At 41.1% G+C, this 25,202-nt stretch overlaps 1 protein-coding gene across 2 annotated transcripts in view; it reads right to left on the bottom strand.

The window, feature by feature from the left end:
- Nucleotides 1-902: 902 nt before the first annotated feature.
- The window catches only part of LOC140211501 (EGF-like repeat and discoidin I-like domain-containing protein 3), a 298,350-nt gene continuing 274,050 nt past the window's right edge, over nucleotides 903-25,202 (bottom strand). For both annotated transcript variants that reach the window (XM_072281267.1, XM_072281268.1), the window contains 2 exons: nucleotides 21,808-21,963; nucleotides 903-9,527 (listed from right to left, as the gene is read on the bottom strand). In XM_072281267.1, the coding sequence (XP_072137368.1) occupies nucleotides 9,381-9,527; nucleotides 21,808-21,963 (303 nt within the window). In that variant the 3' untranslated portion in view covers nucleotides 903-9,380. The remainder of the gene's footprint in view (nucleotides 9,528-21,807; nucleotides 21,964-25,202) is intronic.

The raw sequence follows: 25,202 nt of genomic DNA, 5'->3' as shown, positions 1-25,202 counted from the left end.
TTCCTTAGGGTAACCACACCTCAAAGAGATTTTGCAGTGGAACAGCAAATCACGAGCATTAGAGATTCTGCAGATGCTGGAAGTCCTTTTCCATGGGAGAGTGAGTAGGTTTCAGATGAGAAGTAAGATTGAGAAGGGATCTGAGGAAAAGGTTTATTTTTCATTCAGCGTGTTTGAAAAGGTGTTGGAGGGACTGGAGGACCTAAGTGATAGGGAACGGTTGAATAGGTTCATATTTTATCCCCTGGAGCACAGGAGAATGAGAGGAGGTCTTATGACAGTTAGAGATAAAGTGAATGTATGCAGGCAGGGTGGGTGAAAATAGAACTACATGTTATAGGTTTAGGATGAAGGGTGAAATATTTTAAGAGAAACCTGGAGGAGGGGTGTGTGCTTCATTTGGAGTGTGGTGTGGGTGTGGAATGAGCTGCCAGTAGAAGTGGTGGATGTGGGTTTGACTGCAATATCTAAGAGAAGTTTGGATAAGTACGTGGATGGTAGGGGGATGGAGAGCTGTAGTCCAGATGCAGGTTGATGGGACCAGGCAGAATAACAGGTCAGCACAGACTAGATGGGCTGAAGGTCCTGCTTCTGTGAAGTAGTGCTCTCTGACTCTTTGCCTATAAACACTTGAATCAGAATGCAGTTTACCAAGGCTATAGCGAGGTTGTAGTACAGGTGGTAGACCGTGGACCAGGTGCTGGTAAAGAGGATTGGTATGTGCAGGACTCAATGGTCAGACTGAAAATGATGGACCGAAAGGCTGTATGAATCTAAGGACATCATCTCATATATTACTATGCAGAATTCACTGAACAGATTTAAGTATGCAATTACAATCACAAACCATTATCTCTGAATCAATATATGAAACATATTTTCTGAAATGTGGATGTTTCAAAGATTTATTGTTAATCTGAAGAACATACAAGCTTGTACTGATTTTGCATTAACCATCAGATCTGGAGCCTAATACAAAAAACATGAGTATTATTACACAGTCACTAAGGTTGCAGTGGTTATTTCATCCCTATTAAATAACTTATGCTGTTTTAACTTACTGACTGTTGTTAAGCCACATTTCTGAGATATAATTGCCATTCACACAATAAAAGAAGCCCATCAAGTTGAAATCTTATCTCATTGTTCTCAGAGGGAAAGTCAGCCTCTGCAGGGATTTATTGTAACATAAGCATCAGTATTTCCCAAAGAATAAATTACAGAACACTAATATATCTTCATTTAAATATTTTGCATAAATTGCTTGATCAGATTGGTTACTACATTTGCAATCTTTAATGATAACCATTGTAGGGGAACTGATAGGATATCGTGAAGCAATTCACAAGAGATCTTTGTTTGTGCACAGTACACTCAGTGGCCACTTTATTAGGTACACCTGTACACCCACTCATTAATGCAAATATCTCATCAGCCAATCATGTGGCAGCAACTCAATGCATAAAAGCATGCAGACATGGTCAAAAGGTTCATTTGTTGTTCAGACCAAACATCAGAATGGGGAAGAAATGTGACCCAAGTGACGTTGACTGTGGACTGATTGTTGGTGCAAGACAGGGTCATTTGCGCATCTCAGAAACTTTTGATCTCCTGGGATTTTCATGCTCAAAAGTCTCTAGAGTTTACAGAAATTGGTGTGAAAACAAAAAAAAACACCTTGTTAGAGGGAGATGTCAGAGGAGAATGGTCATACTGGGTCAAGCTGACAGGAAGATAGCAGTAACTCAACTAACCAGCTGTTAGAACAGTGGTGTGCAGAAGAGAATCTCTGAATGCACAGCACGTTGAACCTTGAAGTGGATGAGCCACAGTAGCAGAACTTACACACAGTGGCTACTTTATTAGGTACAGGAGAAATCTAATAAAGTCACCATTGAGTGCATATGCGTATATCCTGTCCTGAAGGAGGGTTCGACCCAAAACGTCAACTGTTTATTCACTTCCATAGGTGCTGCCTGACCTGCTGAGTTCCTCCAGCATTTTGTGTGTGTTGCTTTGGATTTCCAGCATCTGCAGACTTTCTCGTTTTTATGCATATATTCTTTCTTGACTCTGCATAGTGCACTATTAAAGTACTTTTTCACTGTTTTCAAGAAAAGATGGTCTTCTACCTGCCATATTAATTCTGTTTCTCTCTTCTAGCCTGCTAACCCGCACAGTGTTACCCGCTATTCCAGATTTCTAGCATCTGAAGTTTATTCTTATTTCAAGAGATTTTATTGCAGATGGACATATTTCCTAAAATATCTCTTTACTAGCATAATCTATCAGTGATTTTTATCAGAGTTCTGTCAATAATCTGGAGCAAATTCAGTGAGAGATAACAGAAGCCTGTGATAAATAGCAAAAGTATCCTTGAGTTTTCCACTGAGGAAGTTTTGGAAATTCCATTCAGTATACTCATCAGAGAAGTATAATCCTAACATTTCTTTTCTGTGGCCAAGTTTATTGAATAATTTGATATTTTTATTGCTTGTCTGAGCAATGAGTATAACGTTATAAACACAAGAGATTCTACAGATGCTGAAAATCCAGGGTAGCACACATTAAATGCTGGAGGAACTCAGCAGGTCAAACAGCATCTATGAAGGCGAATGAACAGTCGACATCTCAGGACAGGACTGGAAAGGAAGGAGGCAGAAGCCAGCATAAGAAGATGGGGAGAGTGGAAGAAGCACAAGCTGGCAGGTGATACATGAGACCAGGAGTAGGGGGAGGGGAGTGGAGTGGGTGGGGGAGGGAGGGAGGATGAATAACAAGGTGGGAGGTGGCAGGTGGAAGGTGGAAAAGGCAAAAGGCGGAAGAAAGAGGAATCTGATAGGAGACTGGACGATGGAAAAAAGGGAAGGAGGGGAACCAGAGGGAGGTGATGGGCATGAGAGGAAAATAGAAGAGGTGAGAAGGGAGCCAGAATGGGGACCAGTAAAAGGGAGAAGGCGGAGGGGCGAGAAATTACAGGAAGTTAGAGAACTCAATGTTTAAGCCATCAGGTTGTTGGTTGAAAATTACGAGCTGGTTTAGGGGAGTAAATGAATTCCACTAGCTGGTGAGTCAAAGGTCAGAGGGCAGAGACTTCCTGTTGAAGTACGGTAAGTGGCTAGACAACCCATTCTAACTAAAACTTTCAAAATGGAACTATAGAGGAATGAAAATTCATGCAGTAAGTTTTCTTGATGTGGAATATGTTAATTGCAACTTTCCAAAAAGGGAGGGGTGGACATAAAGACCAAATTAATATTATTTACCACATGTACATTGAACCACACAGTGAAATGCATCAACAACTAACACAAACTAGAGATGTACTGGGGGCAGCCTGCAAGTGTCTCCACATATCCTGGCGCCAATATAGCATGCCCACAATGATTGGCAGAATGCAGAACGCAGCAATGTACAGCAAGCACGTCATTTTCAACAGTACAACACAAGCAGGACAATGCTTCCAGGGCTCCAACTCACTAACCCTAACCTGCGCGTCTTTGGAATATGGGAGGAAACTGGAGGACATGGAGAAAGCACATATAACATGGGGAAAAGAAGTAGTCTGGGTTGTGGGGAGTGAGTAGGGTTAGTGGTGCCAAATAAACAGCTGTGGCCTATTCTGTCAGATTCTGAGCTGTGCATCCTTTCTTACGGTGTGGTTGTGTGAACTTGATGGTGGAGCACATTTATTCCCTCCTTCTCAGAACTGAAATATTCAAAGACTATTGCAATGAAGATAGCTTTGGATTTTAGTGCCCTGAAAGCTCTACTCGCTCTCTTCAAAGTGTTATCAAAAATACCTTTCTTCATTAATACAGACAATTTTGTAAAGCCTCATTCTACCTCTTGAAATGTTTTTCATAACTTTGTTGGCATAAGCCCAGCAGCTTTTTTCTGATAAATAATGTGTGGAAGAAACTGGATTCCTTCAGTTTCTGAAAGAACGTTCCCTCGCGTCTCCCTTAATGGTTTCAGCTGCAGTCTTTTAGTAGTAGCACCAGGGTCTTGTTCTCTTGAGCAGTGACAATAAAGCTCTATTCTATTTTAATTGTTTCAAAGTGGGGGAGGGTGGATTATGTGATTACAAAATATATCTATAGGATGGTACAGTAGCATAGTGGTAATTGTAACAACGCTACAACATCACTGATCCGGGTTCAGTTGCACAGCTGTCTGCAAGGAGCTTGTATGTTCTCCCTGTAACCACGTGGTCTCCTCCTACATTCCAAAGACGTAGGGGTATTTTTTTCTAGATATTTTTCTTTGTTCTATATTATTCATTGGTATTCTATATGATTGGGAGTTTTGTCAATTAAGTATTATTTGGCTTTATAATTACTCTTGTTAATTATATCGATATACCCAATAACTTTGTACTACTATTATGTCATGTTTATATTTTATGAAACTAATAAAAAGATTGAAAAAGAAAGACATAGGGGTTAGTAGATCAATTGATCACATGGGTGTTATTGGGTGGCCCAGGCTCATTGGGCTGGAAGGGCCTGTTACTGTGCTCTAAATAACAAAAATAATAGAAGCATCACTTTTGATCACCATTCTTGTTTGAATCAAGGCACTCTGGCCTCCCTGCTCTTAGTTATTTATTTATTTAGAGATACAGCATGGAATAAGTCTTTTCAGCAGCTTTGAGCTACACCTCCTGATTTAACCCTAGCCTAATCACAGGACAATATATAACGCCCAACGTTGGAGGAAACCCACGCGGTCACAGGAAGAACAATGCAGACTCCTTATAGACAGCGGTGGGAATTGAACCTGAGCCACTGGTATTGTAAAGTGTCGTGCTAACCATTATGCTACAGTGCTGCCCCCTGTTAGTCACTAATGCACATAGCTTTACACATGGTGGTAAAATACTTTTTTTTCCCCATTTCCCACATAAATGATCAATAGTTCCTGTGGAAAAGCAACAAAGTGGAGATATATTTTCTGAAGTTTTTTTTAAAAGGCAGAGAGAAGGGATAATGAGATCTAGAGCGTAGAACGTGACAGCACAGCGCAGACCCTTCAGCCTGCAACAGTGTGCTGACCTTTTATCCTACTCTAAAATCAACTTAGACGGTAAGACATAGGAACAGAACTAGGCTACTTGGCCCAGAATTCAGTCACCCAACAAGGCTCCCTTTATTCCCACTCTTTGCCTTGTGCCAGTCAGGTAATGTTAGTGTCTTTCCTGTATATCATGATGTCTTACCCTGTTTAGCAGCCTCATATGTGGCAACGTGAAATTTAAGCACTCCCTCCTACATAACCCTCCATCTTTCTATCATCCACATGCCAATTTAAGAGATTCTTAAATGTCCCTAATGTATCTGCCTCTACCATCATCCCTAGCAGCACGTTAGATGGACCCAACACTCTGAACCTACCTCTGAATCACCCCCCCAATACTTCCCGCCAATCACTTTAAAGTTAAGTTCCTCTCATATTAACCATGGTATGGCTGAGACCTGCATATGTCTACTCAACAGATACTTGGAAAATTTGACTTATTCAACCAAAAGGCCAATAGCAAAGACATCTGAAAAAGGCATCAACATTTCTGAAGCAAGATTTAGTCCTGAACAGAAATGTGCTTTGTATATGTCATAGTAATTGGGGAAAAAATTAACAATTGATACTTGCAAGTCAGCATTAATATATTTCTTTATGCTGTGAAAATATTCCGTTTAAACAATTACTAACATTGACTTCAATGGAATGAATTTAAGAGGCAGAAGACAAATCATCAAGATGGCAGTGTCAAGCATTGAGCACTATTGGCTGGAGATGCATTTCTATCTATCAACACAGAGCGGCCACTTTATCAGGTACACCTGGACATCTGCTCGTTAATGTAAATATCTAATTAGCCAATCCTGTGCCAGCAATTCAATGCATAAAAGCATGCAGACATGGTCAAGAGGTACAGTTCTTGTTCAGACCGAACATCAGTATGGGGAACAAAAGTGACCTAAGTGACTTTGACTGAGGAATGATTGTTGGTGCCAGACGGGGTGGTTTGAGTATCTCAGAAACTGCTGATCTCCTGGGATTTTCACGCAGTTTACAAAGAATGGTGTGAGAAACAACAAAAATTCAGCGAGCAGCATTTCTGAGGATGAAAATGCTTTGTTAATGAGAAAGATCAGGAGAGAATGGTCAGACTGCTTCAAGCTGACAGGAATGTGACAGTAACTCAAATAACCACGTGTTAGAGCAATGGTGTTCAGAAGAGCATCGCTGAATGCACAGCATGTCAAACCTTGAAGAGGCTGTGCTGCAGCGGCAGAAGTCCACGTACAAACACTCATTTTCCACTTTATTAGGTACAGGAGGTACTTAATAATGCGGCCACTGAGTGTGACATGGCATAATAATGGTGAGCCAAAAACACAGGAGTGTTACAACAGGTCAACAATCTTCATTTCCAAATCAAAAATAAAATCGTGTGTCTTTCAGTTTACTAGCTACTGACTCTTGCTATTACTCAAGCTTTGGAATTTTTCCATTTAACCAGGAAAATGTGACAATTATTGTTGCAGAACATTTAAAAGGATAAAAGTGACTGAAACTTCCAATCTGATATTTTTGCAAGCAGTGTTACAGCTTTGTGCACATAGAGTGTGGAAGCAATAAAAGATAGCATATCATGTGCAAACGTTTCTTCATAGACAAAGGCAACTACTAACAGAACTGCCAAACACATGGTTTACTTCAGCTTACAACAAAGTGATGCACACTTAAAACACAAGACATTCTGCAGATGCTGGAAATCCAGAGTAACACGTATAAAATGCTGGAGGAACTCAGCAGGTCCAGGAACATCTATGGAGGGGAATAAAGACCTGACATTTTGGCCCAAGACCCTCCATTCTAATGAATGGACTTGGGCTGAAACGTTGACTGTTTATTCCTCTCCACAGATATACCTGAGCCAGACATTCCCCAGAATTTCGGATATGATGTACATTTAAAACACGCAGTTGATGTTGTTAATATTAACTATATATGTAACATAAACACATATGTAATGAATAATTCAGGAATCCCAGAGAAGAAGGATTATTCTTTTTCCTCTCTCAGTACACAATACTATCGATTTGCCTCAATGCCAGGTGTTCCTATTCTTTTTTATGCCATGGACCAACACCATTAAGTAAGGTGTCCGTGGACTGCAGGTTGGGAAACCCTGCTCTATGCACTCTGGGCTTTAGTGGAGTTGAGGATGATTTATTATTAAGATACAGCGTGGAAAAGGCCCTTTGAGCCATGCCCCCGATTTAATCCCATCCTAATCATGGGACAACTTACAATAGCCAATTAACCTGTCAATCGGTGCGTCTTTGGACTGTGGGAAGAAATCGGAGCACCTGGAGGAAATCCAAGTGTTCACGGGGAGAAAGTATAAACTCCTTGCAGGCAGCGGTGGGAATTGAACCCAGGTCGCCTGTAAAGTGTTGTGCTAACCACTACGTTACCGTGCTGCCCAACTCTCCCCATCGCCCATTGTGTTTTAGTGAGAAATAAAAGAGCTTTAAACAAAGTGGACATTAATATTTAAAAGTAGAGATTATCTGTGATGATATTTATAACACCAACAGGTCATTTCTGAGCGAGAGGTACAACAGCACCTGAATCACAGTGAAATTACATGGATGTAAATTTTGGATGACTTTTGCTGAATTGCATATATAAGCACTGAGGCAAAGTTGACAAAACTGTGTGTGTACATCAAGTCACTAAACAGTAAATGGCTTAAATGAGTAACTTACAATAACATCATAGTTATGTCTTCATTGATATACAGAGGCCGCCTCACATTTATCTGAATCATAACTGAACTGAACAGATTAGGACAAACAACTTGTGTCCAACAGAAATCCACATTTAGTAATTATTACAACAGCATTCCGTATTCCCTCTATTTCTTTGCTATATTGGTATTTGCTTTTTTTATTAAAAATAAAAATTGCAACAGAATAACTTAGGTTGGCAATACAAACATGCTGCACAAAAATGATAAAATTTGGTATCATTGAATGAGCTCCAAAAAAGGCGTGGCGCGTGGCGTGTGCTCAAGCATTAATTTTATTGTTATGTTGTACTCTCAGTGGCCACTTCATTAGGTACACCTGCTTGTTAATGCTAACATCTAATCAGCCAATTAGGTGGCAGCAACTCAATGCATAAAAGCATGCTTACATGGTCAAGAGGTTCAGATGTTGATCAGATCAAACGTCAGATTGGGGAAGAAATGTGATCTATGTGACTTTGGCTGTAAAATGATTGTTGGTGCCAGCCACAGTGGCTTGAGTATCTCAGAAATTGTTGACCTCCTGGGATTTTCACACACAAGAGTTTCTAGAGTTTACAGAGAATAGTGCAATAAACAAAAAGAAACATCCAGTGAGCAACGGTTCTGTGGGCAAAAACACTTTGATAAGGAGAGAGGTCAGAGGAGAATGGCCATAATGGTTCAAGCTGACAAGAAGGTAATAGGGGTGTGCAGATCTGCAACTCTGAATGCACAACATGTCAAACCTTGAAGTGGATGTGTTACAGCACAGATGACCACACCAAGTTCCACTCCTGTACCTAATAAAGTGACCATTGAGTGTATGTTCGGGGATTTATTGTCTTGTGTGTTCAGGGATTTATTGTCTTGTTAATCAGGAATTAATAAAATTTATTGCCTAATTATTTTGATATACTGCAGTAACTAATTAGCTTTTCTGGGCTCCTTTATTAGCATATTAGGTATGAGCCCCCATACATACAGAATCATATATCTATTGATCTTATGTAGGTAAGTCTGTAAGCATATGTTAATGAAATTAGGGAAAAAGACACCTTTAAAGAAATCTTCAGTGTCTGTTAACAATAAGAGACAGGTACACCCTATAGAAAGCTTTATCAATGCTCAGTCGTTTTACTGCCTGACTATAGTGACAAAGTGAAACTGAAACGATTGAAAACCATTTCATTCTTAACAGCCAAAATAAAACTTTTTGAAATTGACAATAAATAAGATGCAATAATGGCACCTGGAATAATTATTAGAAATATTAGTTTAAATGCAAATTAATCAAACTTGGGGGGAAGGGAGGTGGGTTAAGGTTTGTAATTGCACAAGTTTTATTTCATTATATACAAATAAACAAAACACAGGAAAATAAACTTCTAAGGAAGAAAAATCACCGTATGAAAGTCTGACAAAGAGCAGGCTGAGACCACCTAACGATTCATGCCTATCACAATCTGAACAACTTGTTCGTGAAAACCCTCCAGTATCTTACAGGTTTGTGCAGTTTTTTTTTGTTGAGATTTAGTCGTACGGTGATAACTTTCTTGTCAGTGACCACCGTCCACTATCACTCCTCTGTGCATCCCAGTAATTCCATCCGCAGAGTGATCCGGCCATACCACGACCAGGGCAAGATCCTAATATATCGTGCGTAGATGGGAGGATCTATTACATTTTTCCTGTGTGTATCATTATCAAAATTACCTTGGAAAACCTGCCAAATGAGAAAAAAACAACATTATTACTGACTGGACTGTAATATAATCCTCATCAACCTAAGTTTTTTACCAGTAGATTAAAGATGGGCTTTATTTGTTACATGACTATACGTTGAAACATATAGTGAAATGCGTTGTTCGTGTCAAATCCAATCAGCGAGGACAGTCCGCAAGTGTCGTTGTGCATCCAGTGCCAACGTCATACGCCTACAACTTACTAACCCTAACCATACTTCTTTTGGAATTTTAGAGGAAATCCACGTGCTTATGGGGAGAATGTACTAACTCCTTAAGGACAGTGGCGAGATTCGAACTCTGATCTTACATGTGGTGTTGTAATAGAACATAGAACACCACAGCACAGTATAGACCCTATGTCCTTGATGTTGTGACCGTCTTTTAACCTGTTCTAAGATCAACCTAACCCTAATCTCCCCTCCTACATAGCCCTCCCTAGGACAGAGTAATTCTCCTACTGCATAGCAGTAGCATTTATGTAAGGCATTGGTGAGGCCTAATCTGGAGTATTGAGTGCAGTTTTGGCTACTACCTACTGGAAAGATGTAAATAAGATTGAAAGAGTACGGAGAATATTTACAAGGATGTTGCTGGGTCTGGAGGACTGGAGTTATAAGGAAAGATTGAATAGGATAGGGCTTTATTCCTTTGAATGTAGAAGATTGAGAGGAGGTTTGATAGAGCTATAAGAAATTATGAGGGGTATAGATGTCTCCTACAGAGGGGGAGCCTCAGACCTGAGGGCACAACCTCAGAATAGAAGGACTTACCTTTGAAACAGAGATGAGGAGAAATTACTGTAGCTCATGGGTGGTGAATCTGAGAAATTCATTGCCACAGACATCTTTGAAGGCCAGGTCATTGGGTATATTTAAATTGGAGGTAGGTTGGGTGTCAAAGATTAAAGGGTTAAGGCAAGAGAATGGGGTTGAGAGGGATGATAAATCAGATGTAATGATGGAGCAGATTCAATGGACCAGATGGCTAAATTATGCCCCTAAATTTTATGGTCTTATGTTCGAAGTCCTTTCTGTTTGGCAGGCACTGACTAGTGGGGTGTGGTAGGTTTGGTGCTGGTGCTGCAGCTAAGACATGAAATATTTCCAAGTCTCCAGGCTGTGCAAGAAAATGAGCTGCAATTAGAGAAGAAAATGCTGGAACTCATGCAGCATTTGTGAAAAGGGAAAAAGAAATGATGGTTTAGATCAACACTCAACATTTTAGGAACAGCTTCTTCCCTTCTGCCATCAGATTTCTGAACCTAGGGTAAACACTCATCATCGTTATGCGCAGAGTCATTTGGCGTAGGTGATAATGGTGACCATGAATATTTTTGGCAAACGTTTCTACAGAAATAGTTTGCCATTGCCTTTTTCTGGGCAGTGTCTTTACAAGACAGGCAACCCCAAATTATCAGTACTGCAGAGATTGTCTACCTGGCATCAGTGGTCGCATAATCAGGACGTAATATGCACCAGCTGCTCGTACGACCATCCACCACCTGCTCCCATGGCTTCGCATGCCCCTGATCAGGGGACTAAGCAGGCACTGCACCTTGCCCAAGGGTGACCTGCAGGCTACTAGAGGGAAGGAGCATCTTGCACCTACTTTGGTAGAGACAGTTTGGGTGAACACTACCTCACAATATTTTTGCCTTTTTTTTGCATTACCTATTTTACATATATATACATTTCTTATTGTAATTTATAGTATTTTTCTATGTAATGCACTGCGAAACAAAAACAAAATCATGAAAATTATATTAATGTTGACTTTGATTCAGAGCACAGCATTTTTTAGAGTAACACAGTCCTTGAAGAATTCTGTTCTGGGAATGTGATCTGTGAGGAGTTCACATTAAGTCTCCAATGTGATTTAGATCAGAAGACGGTGTGGGAACATGCATGACGGACACAGTGTGGTGTGAATAAGGGTGATGTTATCCACACTCGTTCTTAAAGCAGAAAGACATTATTCTTCTCCTGGTGATCAGTTTGGAAAGTGTAGAACAACACTCTTGTCTATACCAACTGGTTAAGAGGGTTGAAGTTTCAAGTTGCTACAGCGAACATCAACTATCCTGGTCCAACCACAAAGACAACATGGCCAAGGAAGTCCACAAGCGCCTTTGCTTCCTCAGGAAGTTAAAGAAATTCGGCCTGTCTCTGTCAACCCTTGCTAATTTTTAACAATGCATCACTACCGCTTTTACCGCTGTACCATTGAGAGCATACTCACAAACTGCATCTCAGTGTGGTATGCCAATTGTCCCGTATTGGACCGTAAAGCACTCCAGCGTGTGGTGAAAACTGCCCAGCGGATTATCGCCACCCGATTGCTCACCATTGAGAACATCTACCATAAACGCTGCCTGGGCAGGGTGAAAAGCATTATCAGGAATGCATCTCACCCTAACCGTGGACTTTTTACTCTCCTCCCATCCGGTTGGCGCTACAGGAGCCTCCGCTCCCGCACCAGCAGGCACAGGAAAAGCTTCTTCCCTGAGGCTGTGACACTGCTGAACCTCACATCACAGCGCTAAGCTGCATTGCACCCAAATTGTACTGTCTCAGTACTTTTATATTTGTGTGCCGTAGCACTTACTTTTTATTCGCAGTTATTTTGTAAATAACACTATTCTCTGCATTTCTGGTTAGGTGCTAACTGCATTTCATTGGCTTTGTATCTGTACTCGGTACAATCTCAATAAAGTTGAATCTAATCTAATCTAATAAGAAAGCATTGTGGCTTTGTACGGCAATTGCTCCCTACAAGAGTGGTGGATATACAGTAGTCCACACATCACAGAAGCCAGTTACTATGCCTTCTCAGTAAGCAGCCAGCATAATCAAAACCACTCCACTCTCTTCTCCTCTCTCTCATCGGGTAGAAGATACAAGAGCTTGAAAATACGAACCACCAGGCTCAAGGGCAGGTTTGGTTCCACTGTTAGCAGAATTTTGAATAGACTTCTAGTTGAATAAGATGGACTCTTGGCCTCACAATCTACGTCACTAAGATCTTGTACTCTATCACCTACCAGCACTGCCCTCTTTTGGCAGCTTTTACACTCTATTCTGCATTGTTACTGTTTTACCTTATTCTAGCTCAGTGCACTGTGTAACGATTTAATCTGCATGAGCAATATGCAAGACAAGCTTTGCACTATATCTTTTTGAAGAAAGAAAGATTTGCTTTATCCTTCACATGTTCAGTACATCAAAACATACAGTGAAATGCATCATTTGTGCCAACAACAATTCCTCAGGCAACATCTTTCAGATAGCCAATCTCTTCAATTATTTCACTTTCTCTACATCTTCTGCTTGTTCTTTTCATCTTGATTGGGTTTCGGAAACAGTTGGAGCCTGTGATGTGTATTTTGGAATTCGCTCCAATGATCTGGTGCTCTGCAATCCCCAGAGAGGACGGAGAGCACTAGCTGCTTCGTGGAGAAGACCAGAGATAGGGCACAGGGTCATGACCGACTCCATTTCAATGCATCAAAGAAGATTGAAGTATCAAGGCAAATGCTGAGGAGGGATTGCTCTCAGTGGAGGCCATGGGGTTGACGACAGTCAGTAGTCAGGTTGGCGATGTTCAGACCCGGTATGGCAGTTACTCTTCACACAAGGGCTGAGTTTGTGTGACCACTTTCCACGATGCTGAAGGGAGGATATTTTCAAATTCTGAGATTTATGTGATTATTGGACTGCCGGTTATATTGGTCTCCTTCAGCTTTCAGTGTTCTCTTTCCTGTGGGCGATATGCTACTTTTTGTGTGAGGGAAGCATTGGGGGTTTGGGGTCTGATGTTCTTGTTTGTGCTATTCTGTGTGGGTGATCTGTTTTTTGTGCGAGGGAGAGGGTGGGGGGGTGGTTGGGGTTTGTGAGTTTTGTTTCTTTTCCTTTTCATTGGAGGGGGGTTATGCCTTTTCTTTCAACAACTCCCATGACGTTTCTGTATTTCATGGCTATCTGGAGAAGACAAATATCAGAGTTGTATTGTATATGCATACTTTGACAATAAAATGATTCTTTGAACCTTTCAAATCAAATCACAGAGGATTGTGCAGGCAGCCCACTAGTGTCACCATGCTTCCAGCACCAACACAGAATGCCCGCAACTCAACAACCCTGATCCATTTGTCCTTACAAGTTCAAGCTTAAGATCAAGTCATCTGACTGTACATATATACACCCAAATGAAATAATATTCCCCCGGACCATTGTGCACCCACAAAACGCACCTGTATCACACACAGCACCTACAACAAAATATTACCATAAATAAGTTAATAAAATATAATTCAATCTGCATGTGGAGCGCAGCACAGGCAAACAGTTCGCTATTCCAGTGACAAGAGTTCAGTGGTGGAAGGGTATTCATGAGTCTCACACTATGAGGGGAAAAACTGTTACCCAGCCTGGCAGTCCTAGTCCTGACGCTTCTGTGGGAGGAAACCCATGCAGTCATGTGGAGAGCATACAAACTCCTTACAGGCAGTGGCAGGAGCTGAACCCTGATCTTACATCTGGCTCTGTAATTGCGTTATGCTAACCGCTACACTACCATGCCAGCCTAGGTATTTCCTGTTGATTTTTGCCAGTTCTTATCGATGCATCTTAGTATCTTGCTATATGCACCGATAATAAATCTATACCAATATTCTATGCAATTCCACTTAACTGAAGTGATGACATGCTTTTGTAATAGACTGTTGTATCGTTCTGACCTCCAGCCATTTTGCCATTTCTTTCCTTCCATCATCTGATTAGAATTGATCAGTAACCTATGGTATCCAGATTCAATTTAAAACCCCCACAACATCAACTATAGTTTCTTATCCTTGTGTATTCAACAACCTTTTAATGATCAAATAATTTTGCTCCTCTTTCTCGATTTAGATGCACCCACAATAGAAGTAGAAAATGAAAATGTCTTACACTAGACACCGAATTGAGCTACTAAGTTGGTGACAATCAAAGGACTATTGTAACCTCGCGGCAGCTGGATGAAAATCGCTGCTCAAGGAGACCACAGATAATTACAGAAACTGCCATCAATGCCTATTGATTTTTCCGGTCTAAGTGCATGAAGTCTGAAAGTCCTTATAGGTATTCTCTCCAAGGAGACTTGGTTCAAAGTGCTTCCTAAAGCTCTTCAATCACAGGACAATGGAGCAGATCTTTCCCTATTTTCCAGCACTGACATTGATGTAAATTGGCAGTGGTACTTTCCACACTACTGTCTGCCCTGTTCACACAGACTGGGCATGACAACATGATTTTCCATGGGCTTCCTGATTCTTGGGCAGAGATATCTATCTGTAAGGCTGTGCCAGGTTAAACACGGCACCATAAGACCATAAGACATAAGAGTAGAATTAGGCCAGGGCTTCCCATCCTGGGAACCACGGATTCCTCGGTTAATGGTAGGGGTCCATGGCAAAAAAAAGAGGTTGGGAACACCTGAGTTAGACCATTCCTCCCATTAATTCTGTTCTGCCATTCTCCTGCCTTCTCACCATAACCTTTAATGACCTTACTAATCAGGAAACTTTCAACCTCTGCTTTAACTATACCCTATGGCCTGACCTCCACAGACATCTGCAGCAATGAATTCCACGGATTCAACACCTTCTGGTTAAGAAATTTCTCCGTATCTCTGTTCTAAAGGGACATCCTTATATTCTGAGGCTGTGCCCTCTGGTCCTCAACTCCCCCACTGTAGAAACACTTTGTCCACATCCTCTGTATGGAGGCCTTTCAATATTTGATAGGTTTCAAAGAGATTCCATATCATTCTTCTAAACTCTATTGAGTACAGGCCCAGAGCCTTCAAACGCTCTTCATATGTTTACATACATTAGTCCTTTCATTTCCAGGATCATTCTTGTGGACGTCCTCTAGACCAGGGATTTCGGATTTCTTTTGTACCATGGACCAATACCATTAAGTAAGAGGTCCATGGACCCAAGGTGAGAATCCCTGATCTAGGCCCTCTCCAATGCTAGCACATCCTTTCTTGGATAAGGAAATGAAAATTGCTCACAATACTTAAAGTTCAATGTTCGAAGCAAATTTATTATCAAGGTACATGTACATCACCATATACTACCCTGAATTTAATTTTTTTGTGGGCATACTCTATTAATCCATAATAGAATAATGACCATAGCAGAATCAATGAAAGACCACAACAAGACATCAAATGCAGTCTGGCCAATACCTTATAAAGCTTCAGTATTACATCCTTGCTTTTATATTCTAGTCCTTTCAAAATGTATGCTAATACTGCCTTTGCCTTCCTCACCATCTGCAAATTAACCTTTAGTAAATCCTGCTTGAGGACTTCCAAGTCCCGTTGCACCCGATTTCTCAGGCCAGTAGTGCTCCTTCAGAGGAACAGGAGTTGGTGGCTCCTTGAAGCAAGTTAAGTACGAATGTTTTGATTGTTTCTTTATGTACGTTTAACTTACCTTAATTTATTTGTCATATGTGGATGTTAGTTTTAGTTTTATAAAGGTAAATATATTTAAATGTATTTAACAAGGCTGATATTTTTACATATTATTTATGTTATTTTTATTTAGAGATACAGCACAGCAGCAGGTCCTTCAGACCAAATGAGCCCAAGCTGCTGTGACAGTATTGGGTTTGCTGACCGCAAAGTTCTAAACTCAGATGGAGACCATAAGCCCCATCGGATATAAATAACCATGAATACTCTCACTGAAGGGAGATTATACTGTAACTACACAATCTTTAAAAGCTAGTTCACTCCCTGTTTACTCTTCACGTTGAGCTTAGCTGCCAATATCCACTATTCGAGTGGCGGGTCCCCTCTCTCTCCCAAGAAGAAGAAACTTTCAGCTAACAACGTAGTTTAAAACACAGATCATTTATCTTCAGTGATACACACTTAAATCCAAACAACGCTCTTAAAGCACATTTAAAGCTCACAGAGGATTTCGATCTTAAATATTAACAAATTATAAACCCATTTGAAATTACAAACCATTTCTAAAACACAAACCATTTCCAAAGCACAAAGCATAATCGATTTTCAAAATACAGGTACAATTCCAATAAACTAAAAGATATACCGAAGATGCCGACAAACAAGTTGTCCATTACGGAAACTGGAGGAATGGATTCTAGAAACCATAGAAACCATAGAAACATTACAGCACAGAAACAGGCCTTTTGGCCCTTCTTGGCTGTGCTGAACCATTTTTCTGCCTCGTCCCACTGACCTGCACCTGGACCATATCCATCCATACACCTCCCATCCATGTACCTGTCCAAGTTTTTCTTAAAAACATGTTTGAGAAATCTTATTCAATTTTTTGATGAGGTTACTAGGAAAGTTGACGAGGGTAAAGCGGTGGATGTTGTCTATATGGACTTCAGTAAGGCCTTTGACAAGGTTCCACACGGAAGGTTAGTTAGGAAAGTTCAATCATTAGGTATTAATATTGAAGTAGTAAAATGGATTCAGCAGTGGCTAGATGGGAGACGCCAGAGAGTAGTGGTGGATAACTGTGTGTCAGATTGGAGGACGGTGTATAGCGGTGTGCCTCAGGGATCTGTACTGGTCCAATGTTGTTTGTCATATATATTAATGATCTGGATGATGGGGTGGTAAATTGGATTAGTAAGTATGCAGATGATACTAAGATAGGTGGAGTTGTGGATAATGAAGTGGGGTTTCAAAGCTTGCCGAGAGATTTAGACCACTTTAGAAGAGTGGGATGAAAGATGGCAGATGGAGTTTAATGTTGATAAATGTGAGGTGTTACATTTTGGTAGGACTAATCAAAATAGGACATACATGGTAAATGGTAGGGCATTGAAGAATGCAGTAGAATAGAGGGATCTAGGAATAATGGTGTATAGTTCCCTGAAGGTGGAATCTCATGTGGATAGGGTGGTGAAGAAAGCTTTTGGTATGCTGGCCTTTATTAATCAGGGCATTGAGTTTAGGAGTTGGGATATAATGTTGAAATTGTATAAGGCATTGGTAAGGCCAAATTTGGAGTACATATTGTGTCCAGTTCTGGCCACCGAATTATAAGAAAGATGTGAATAAAATTGAGAGAGTACAGAGGAGATTTACTAAAATGTTGCCTGGGTTTCATCTCCTAATTTACAGAGACAGGTTGAACAAGTTGGGTCTTTATTCTTTGGAGCGTAGAAGGTTGAGGGGGGACTTGATAGAGGTATTTAAAATTAGGAGGGGGATTGATAGAGTTGACGTGGATAGGCTTTTTCCATTGAGAGTGGGGGAGATTCAAACAACAGGACATGAGTTGAGAGTTAAAGGGCAAAAGTTTAGGGGTAACATGAGGGGGATCTTCTTTACTCAGAGAGTGGTAGCTGTGTGGAACGAGCTTCCAGCAGAAGTGGTTGAGGCAGGTTCGATATTGTCATTTAAAGTTAAATAGGATAGATATATGAATAGGAAAGGAATGGAGGGTTATGGGCTGAGTGCAGGTCGGTGGGACTAGGTGAGAGTAAGAGTTCGGCACAGACTAGAAGGGCCCAGATGGCCTGTTTCCGTGCTGTAATTGTTATATGGTTAAATGTTAAAAGTGAGCCCGCATTTACAACTTTATCTGGCAGCTCATTCCACACTTTCACCACTCTCTGTGTGAAGAAGCCTCCCCTAATGTTCCCTTTAAACTTTTCCCCCTTCACCTTAACCCATGTCCGCTGGTTTTTTTCTCTCCTAGCCTCAGTGGAAAAAGCCTGCTTGCATTCACTGTATCTTTACCCATCATGATTTTATATACGTCTATCAAATCTCCCCTCATTCCTCTAAGCTCCAGGGAATAAAGTCCTAATTTATTCAACCTTTCTTAGTAACTCAGTTTCTCAAGTCCCGGCAACATCCTTGTAAACCTTCTCTGCACTCTTTCAACCTTATTAATATCCTTCCTGTAATTAGGTGACCAAAACTGCACACAATACTCCAGATTTGGCCTCACCAGTGCCTTATACAACCTCATCATAATATTCCAACTCCTATACTCAATTACTTTGATTTATAAAGGCCAATGTACCAAAAGCTCTCTTTACGACCCTATCTACCTGTGATGCCACTTTTAGGGAATTTTGTGTCTGTATTCCCAGATCGCTCTGTTCTACTGCATTCCTCAGTGCCTTACCATTTACCCTGTATGTTCTACCTTGGTTTGTCCTTCCAAAGCACAATACCTCACACTTGTCTGTATTAAACTCCATCTGCCATTTGGATTTTTGTTTTCTGATGTTCCTTACCCCATTCCTAATAAGCCTGAACTGCTCTCTACATTTATACCCCTTTTACTCCCATTTGGATGAATTCACAAACATGTGGTATTTCCTCAGATATCCTACTAACAAAAAGAATCTAAAAGAATATTTTTGGAAACATAGATCTTCGCTAGTTACTTAATGCTGCAAAGCTAACTGCTGTTAGACTTTTCTAACAATAAATGTCAGTTATTGATATGCTAACTGATATTATTCATCTGGTTCTGCAAGTTACCTTGATCTAAGCAATTTAAGAGTCAGCTTGTCCATTTGAAACAACCCAAATTAAACACCTTGTTGTCTTATACTCTTGAGCAATAATAAAGCAGGAGCAGTGGCTCTTTATAGGCAGGATGTCTTCAAAATACAGACCCTATTTGTTCTATAACGAGTGCATTTTTAACTTCAAGCTGCTTTCATTTGCATTTTAAGAACTGAAGAGTGATTTCCATTTACAACCAGAAGTTAAACGAAGCAATACAGTTGCGACTGTTTGTGATCTTTCAAATAGCAGCTGTTATTCAGAAAGTAAGCTGAGCAAACATGAGAAAGCAGTGAATATCTATCTCAATTACACTGCCCAATTAAACCCAAGTGACCAATTAACCTACTGACCAAAGAGAGTACTGTCTAGAATGCAGTGAAAGGTGCAAAGTTTTACAGTGCCAATGATCTCCAGTTGGGGTTTGATTCCTGAACTGTCGGTAAGAAGTGTGTATGTTCTCCCCATGACCGTGTGGGTTTGCTCCTTCAGTTCTTTACATCTTGCACCTATCCCCTCCCAGCTTCTCACTTCATCCCCTGTCCCCACCCATCTGCCTTCCCCCCCCTCACCTGGTCTCACTTATTAGCTGCCAGCTTGTGCTGCTCCCCAGCCTCACCTTATTCTGGCTTCTTCTCCCTTCCTTTCTAGTCTTGAAGAAGAGTCTTGGTCTGAAATGGCTACTGCTTATTTTTTATTGATTTAGAGATACAGCAAGGACAAGGCCCTTCTGGTGCACGAAACCACACTGCCCAGTATCCTTCCTATTTAACCCTAGCCTAATCACAGGACAATTTACAATTAATCTACTAACCGGTGCATCTTTGGACTGTGGGAGGAAACCGGAGCTGCTGGAGGAAACCCACATGCACACAGAAAGGTCGTACAAACTTTCTTACAGAACCCCAGACTCTGATGCTCTGAATTGTAGTAGTGTTACGGTAACCACTATGCTACCATGGCGCCCAATAGGTTCCCCTCCATAGATGCTGCCTGACTTGCTCAGCTAAGAACTAGAATCAGAATCAGGTTTTATATCACTGGCGTATGTCGTGAAATTGTTGTTCTGTACATTGCTGTACAGAACAATAAAAATTATAAATTGCAACAAGAAATATATTAACCAAGTAATTAAGCAGGTAGTGCAAGAAGAGAGCAAGAAAGGAAAAGAATAGTGAGGTAGTATCATCATCATCATATGCGGGATTTGATGGAGACAGCCGTGAGAAGCACAGAGGAACATCTGGAGTAACTTCTGAAATGCCGGCTTCGCTGCTGCTGCTACTGTGCAATCGAGAATCTCCGGAGACGAAGGCCCCAAATCCTCGGCTTTGCGTATCACCTGTTGCCGGGGCTGGGGTCGAAGCGCTCGGCAGAAATGGTGCTCGGTGCTCGGTGTCGAATAGGTGGTCGGAGGCTCGGAGTTTTTTGGACGGACTCAGAGTCAGACTGTGGTCGGATGCTTCCGGGATGCTGCACCGGCAAGTTGGCGGCGCTGGAGGTTTACCGTCTGCGTGAGATGATGGGACTTTCGAGAGACTTTGAGACTCTTACTGTGCCATGGTCTGTTCTTATCAAATTATGGTATTGCTTTGCACTGTTGTAACTATATGTTATAATTATGTGGTTTCTGTTAGTTTTTGTCGGTTTGTCATGTGTTTTTCATGATATCATTCTGGAAAAACATTTTATCATTTCTTAATGCATGCATTACTAAATGACAATAAAAGGGGACTGCGTGTCCTCATAATCATATATATACATACACACACATACATATATGCTGTGTTGTATGATGAGGGTGATCATGGTCTTTCCAAATTTTTCTACAGAAGTGGTGTGCCATTGCTTTCTTCTGGGCAGCGTCTTTATAAGATGAGTGACCCCAGCCATTATCAATACTCTTCAGAGATTGTCTGCCTGGTGTCAGCGGTTGCATAACCAGGACTTGCGATATGCACCAGCTGCTCATACGACCATCCACCACTTGCTCCCGTGGCCTCATGTGGCCCTGCAGCCTAGCGAAGGGAAGGAGTGCTTTACACCTCCTTTGTTGGAGACATATCTCCACCCTGCCACCCAGAATACATGAGTTCATTGTCCATTCATAAATCTGGTGACTTTTCGTGTGTGTTCAATCTGCCACGGCCTGACTGTGAAAGAAAGAGGGTTGAGTATGGGGCTAGCAACTGCACCCGATTAAAAAACCCAGTGGTACAGAAACACCAGTAGAAGCTCTGATGACCTCACCCAGGGAGGGGAAGGATCTTTTGAGACGGGCTCACCGAAGGACAACTTGTAGGAATGGCTGTGGGCCGACGACTCTAGCGAGCTGCTGTTGGTGCCCTTTGACTCAATAGGGGTGCCAGGACTAAGTAGTATCTTGAGAATGTTGCTCAAGATTTCCAACATCTAAAGATATGTACCCTGTTTGCCTGACTTAGAGAATTCGAAAGGAACTTGGCAGAAGTGCTACACATCTTTATATAAAGGTTTTAACATAGAAAAAATACTTTCCTAATGAATTGCATCTAATCTTATAATGACGAACCCCTTTAATGATTTCCCCACTGAATACAACAGAAAATAAAGTAGAAAATTTAATCTTCAGAAATCAGAAAATACTGAGCAGTGCTGAACAGACACTGAACAGGTTCTGCTGCTGATTGCTGATTCAGTAGCTGTTGGCAAACTCACCTTATCCTTCTGTTGTTTGTCATCTTTATAAATAGTCCAGTTCTTTCCATCGTTACTGTAGGCGACCTTGTAAGAACCAACAAACTGTATGTGACCAAAATCTTTAGCACCTTGAGTAATTATGCCAGTCACTCTCATAGGAACAAGGAGATCAATCTGAAAAGGGGAAATATATAAAGATTAAAACATTTCCACAGATAAAATATTGCATTCTTTAAAGTTTTGGGAAAGAGAGGTGTCCAAAATATTTCAATGTTTCATGTAAAATGGAAGTAATTTCTTTGTTATCTTTTTAAAAAAATATTTTGCTTATCAAGCTAGTGTTAGGATGCACTCCTTATAATGTACACCTGCATGTCAATTCAAATATCTAACCAACCAATCATAAGACCATAAGATACAAGAGCAGAATTAGGCCATTTGGCTATTCGAGTCTGCTCCACTATTTCATCATGGCTGATTCATTTTTCCTCTCAGTCCCAATCTCCTGCCTCCTCTCTGTGTCCTTTCATGCCCTGACTAATCAAGAATCTATCAACCTCTGCCTTAAATATACATAAAGACAGCTGCCCATGGCAATGAATTTCACAGATTCACCACGATCTGGCTAAAAAAATTCCTTCTCATCTCTGTTCTAAATGGACGCCTCTCTTTTCTGAGGCTGTGTCCTCTGGTCTTAGACTGTCCCACCATAAAAAACAGTCTCTCCACATCCACTCTATCAAGGCATTTCACCATTCGATAGATTTCAATGAAGTCACCCCTCATTCTTCTGAATTCTAGTGAATACTGGTCCAGAGCCATCAGACGCTCTTCATATGACAAGCTGTTCAATCCTGGAATCATTTTTGTGAACGTCTTCGAACCCTCTCCAGTTTCAACACATCCTTTCTAAGATATGGGATCGAAAACTGCTCACAACACTCCAAGTGAGGCCTCCCCCAGTGCTCCACGAAACCTCAGCATTACATCCTTTGCTTTATTCTAGTCCTCTTGAAATGAATAATAAAATGATATTTGGCTTCCTCACCACAGACTCAGCCTGCAAATTAATGCAGACCCCTGTGGAACACCACTGGACACTGAGAGCCAACCAGAAAAGGCTCCCTTTATTCCCACTCTTTGCCTCCTGTCAACGCACCACTGCTTTATCCATGCTAGGATCTTTCCTGTAATACCATGGGCTCATTGCTTGTTAAGCAGCTTCATGTGTGGCACCTTGTCAAAGCCTTCTGAAAATCCAAGTACATAATATCAACCGATTCTCCTTTGTCTAACCTGCTTGTTATTTCTTCAAAGAATTCCAACAGATTTATTAGGCAAGGTTTTCCCTTGACGAAACCGTGCTGACTATGGCCTATTTTATCACGTGCCTCCAAGTACCCTGATACCACATCTTAACAATGAACTCCAACATCTTCCTTACCACTGAGGTCAGACTAACTGACCTACAGTCTCTTTTCTTCTGCCTCTCTCCCTTCTTGAAGAATGTTGCAAGAGTGCAGTGACATTTGCAATTTTCCAGTCTTAAGGAACCGTTCCAGAATTCCTGAAAGGTCGTTACTAATGCCTCCAAAATCTCTTCAGACACTCTTTCAGAACCCTGGGGTGTACACCATCAGGTCTCCTTAGTAATGGCAACTTCATACACTTCTGATCCCTGACACACTGGAACTTCCACCATGCTGGTAGTGTCTTCCACAGTGAAGACTGATGCAAAATACATATTAATTTCATCTGCCATTTCCTTGTTGCCCCTTACTACCTCTCCAGCATCATTTCCCAGTCGTCCAATATCCACTTCTGTCTCTCTTTTACACATGATGTATCTGAAAAAACTTTTGGCAGCCTCTTAAATATTATTGGCTAGCTTACTTTCATATTCCATCTTTACCTTCTTAATGACTTATTTAGTTGCCTTCTGTTGGTTTCTACAAGCTTCCCAATCCTCTAACTTCCCACTACTTCTTGCTTTATTATATGCCCCCTCTTTGTCTTTTATGTTAGCTTTGATTTCTCTTGTTAGCCACGGTTGAGTCATCTTGCCTTTAGAATACTTCGTCCTCTTTGGAATGTGTATACCCTGTGCCTTCTGAATTGCTTGCCAGAAATTCCAGCCATTGCTGCTCTGCCACCATCCCTGTCAGTGTTCTTTTCCAATCAATTTTGGCTATTTCCTTTCTCATGCTTCTGTAAGTCCCCTTATTCCACTGTAATACTGATACATCTGACTTTAGCTTCTCCTTCTCAAACTTCAGGGTGAATTCAATCAGTTTCCCCTCAAGGTCCTTTTATCTTAAGCTCTCTAATCAATTTTGGTTCATTCAATACTCCCAATCCAGAATAGCTGATTCCCTAGTGGCCTCAACCATGAGCTACCCGTAGGCATTCTACAAACTCTCCCTCTTGGGATCCAGCACCAACCTGATTTTCATGATCTACTTGCATATTGAAATCCCCGATGACAATTTAACATTGCCCCTTTGACACACATCTTTTTATCTCCTATTGTAATTTACAGACCATATCCTTACTACCAATCGGGAGTCTGTATACAACTCCCTTCAGGGTCATTTTACCCTTGCAGTTCCTTAGCTCTATCCACAATGATTCAACATCTTCCAACACCTTGTCACTCTTTCTAATGATTTGATTTCACTTTTTACCACCCGAGCCGCGCCACCCCTCTGCCTACCCGCCTGTCCTTTTGATGGAATGTGTATACTTGGACGTAAAACTCCTAGCTATAGTCTTCTTTCAGCCGTGATTCAGTGATGCCCACAACACCATACATGCCAATCTGTAATCTGTATTATTCCGTATACTGTGTGCAGTCAAGTATAACACTCTTAGTCCTGTATTCACCCTTTTTGATTTTGTTTGCCTTTAACATTGCAACTTATCCTGTTGACTGCAACTTTGCCTTGTTAGCAGCCTCTTCTTGGTAGGAGTCTCACTACACATTGCATTGCCTTTGTTTTGTAAACTAACTACCTCATCCTCAGCACTATCACTCCGACTCCCATCCCCCTGTCAAATTAGTTTAAACACCCCCCCCCCCCGCACAACTCTAGCCAACCTGCCTGCTATGGTATTGGACCTCCCTCAGCTGTAACGCAATGTTTAAAAGACTGCAGACATGGTCATGAGGGTCAAGTCAATGGATGGGCTTCAAAAGCAGAACCACACCTTCTTGTTACTGCAAATACTGTATCTAATCAACCAATCATATGGCAGCAACTCGCTGCATAAAAATATGCACATGTTGTCGAGTTGTTGTTCAGACCAAACATGAGGATGAGGAAGAAATGTGATCTAAATGACTTTGACTGTGGAATGATTGTTGGTGCCTGATGGGGTGGTTTGAGTATCGCAGCAATTACTGATCTCCTGGG

This window comes from Mobula birostris, chromosome 17 (genome assembly GCF_030028105.1).
Source record: "Mobula birostris isolate sMobBir1 chromosome 17, sMobBir1.hap1, whole genome shotgun sequence".
NCBI lineage: Eukaryota > Metazoa > Chordata > Chondrichthyes > Myliobatiformes > Myliobatidae > Mobula > Mobula birostris.
This window is presented reverse-complemented; position numbering and strand designations above follow the sequence as displayed.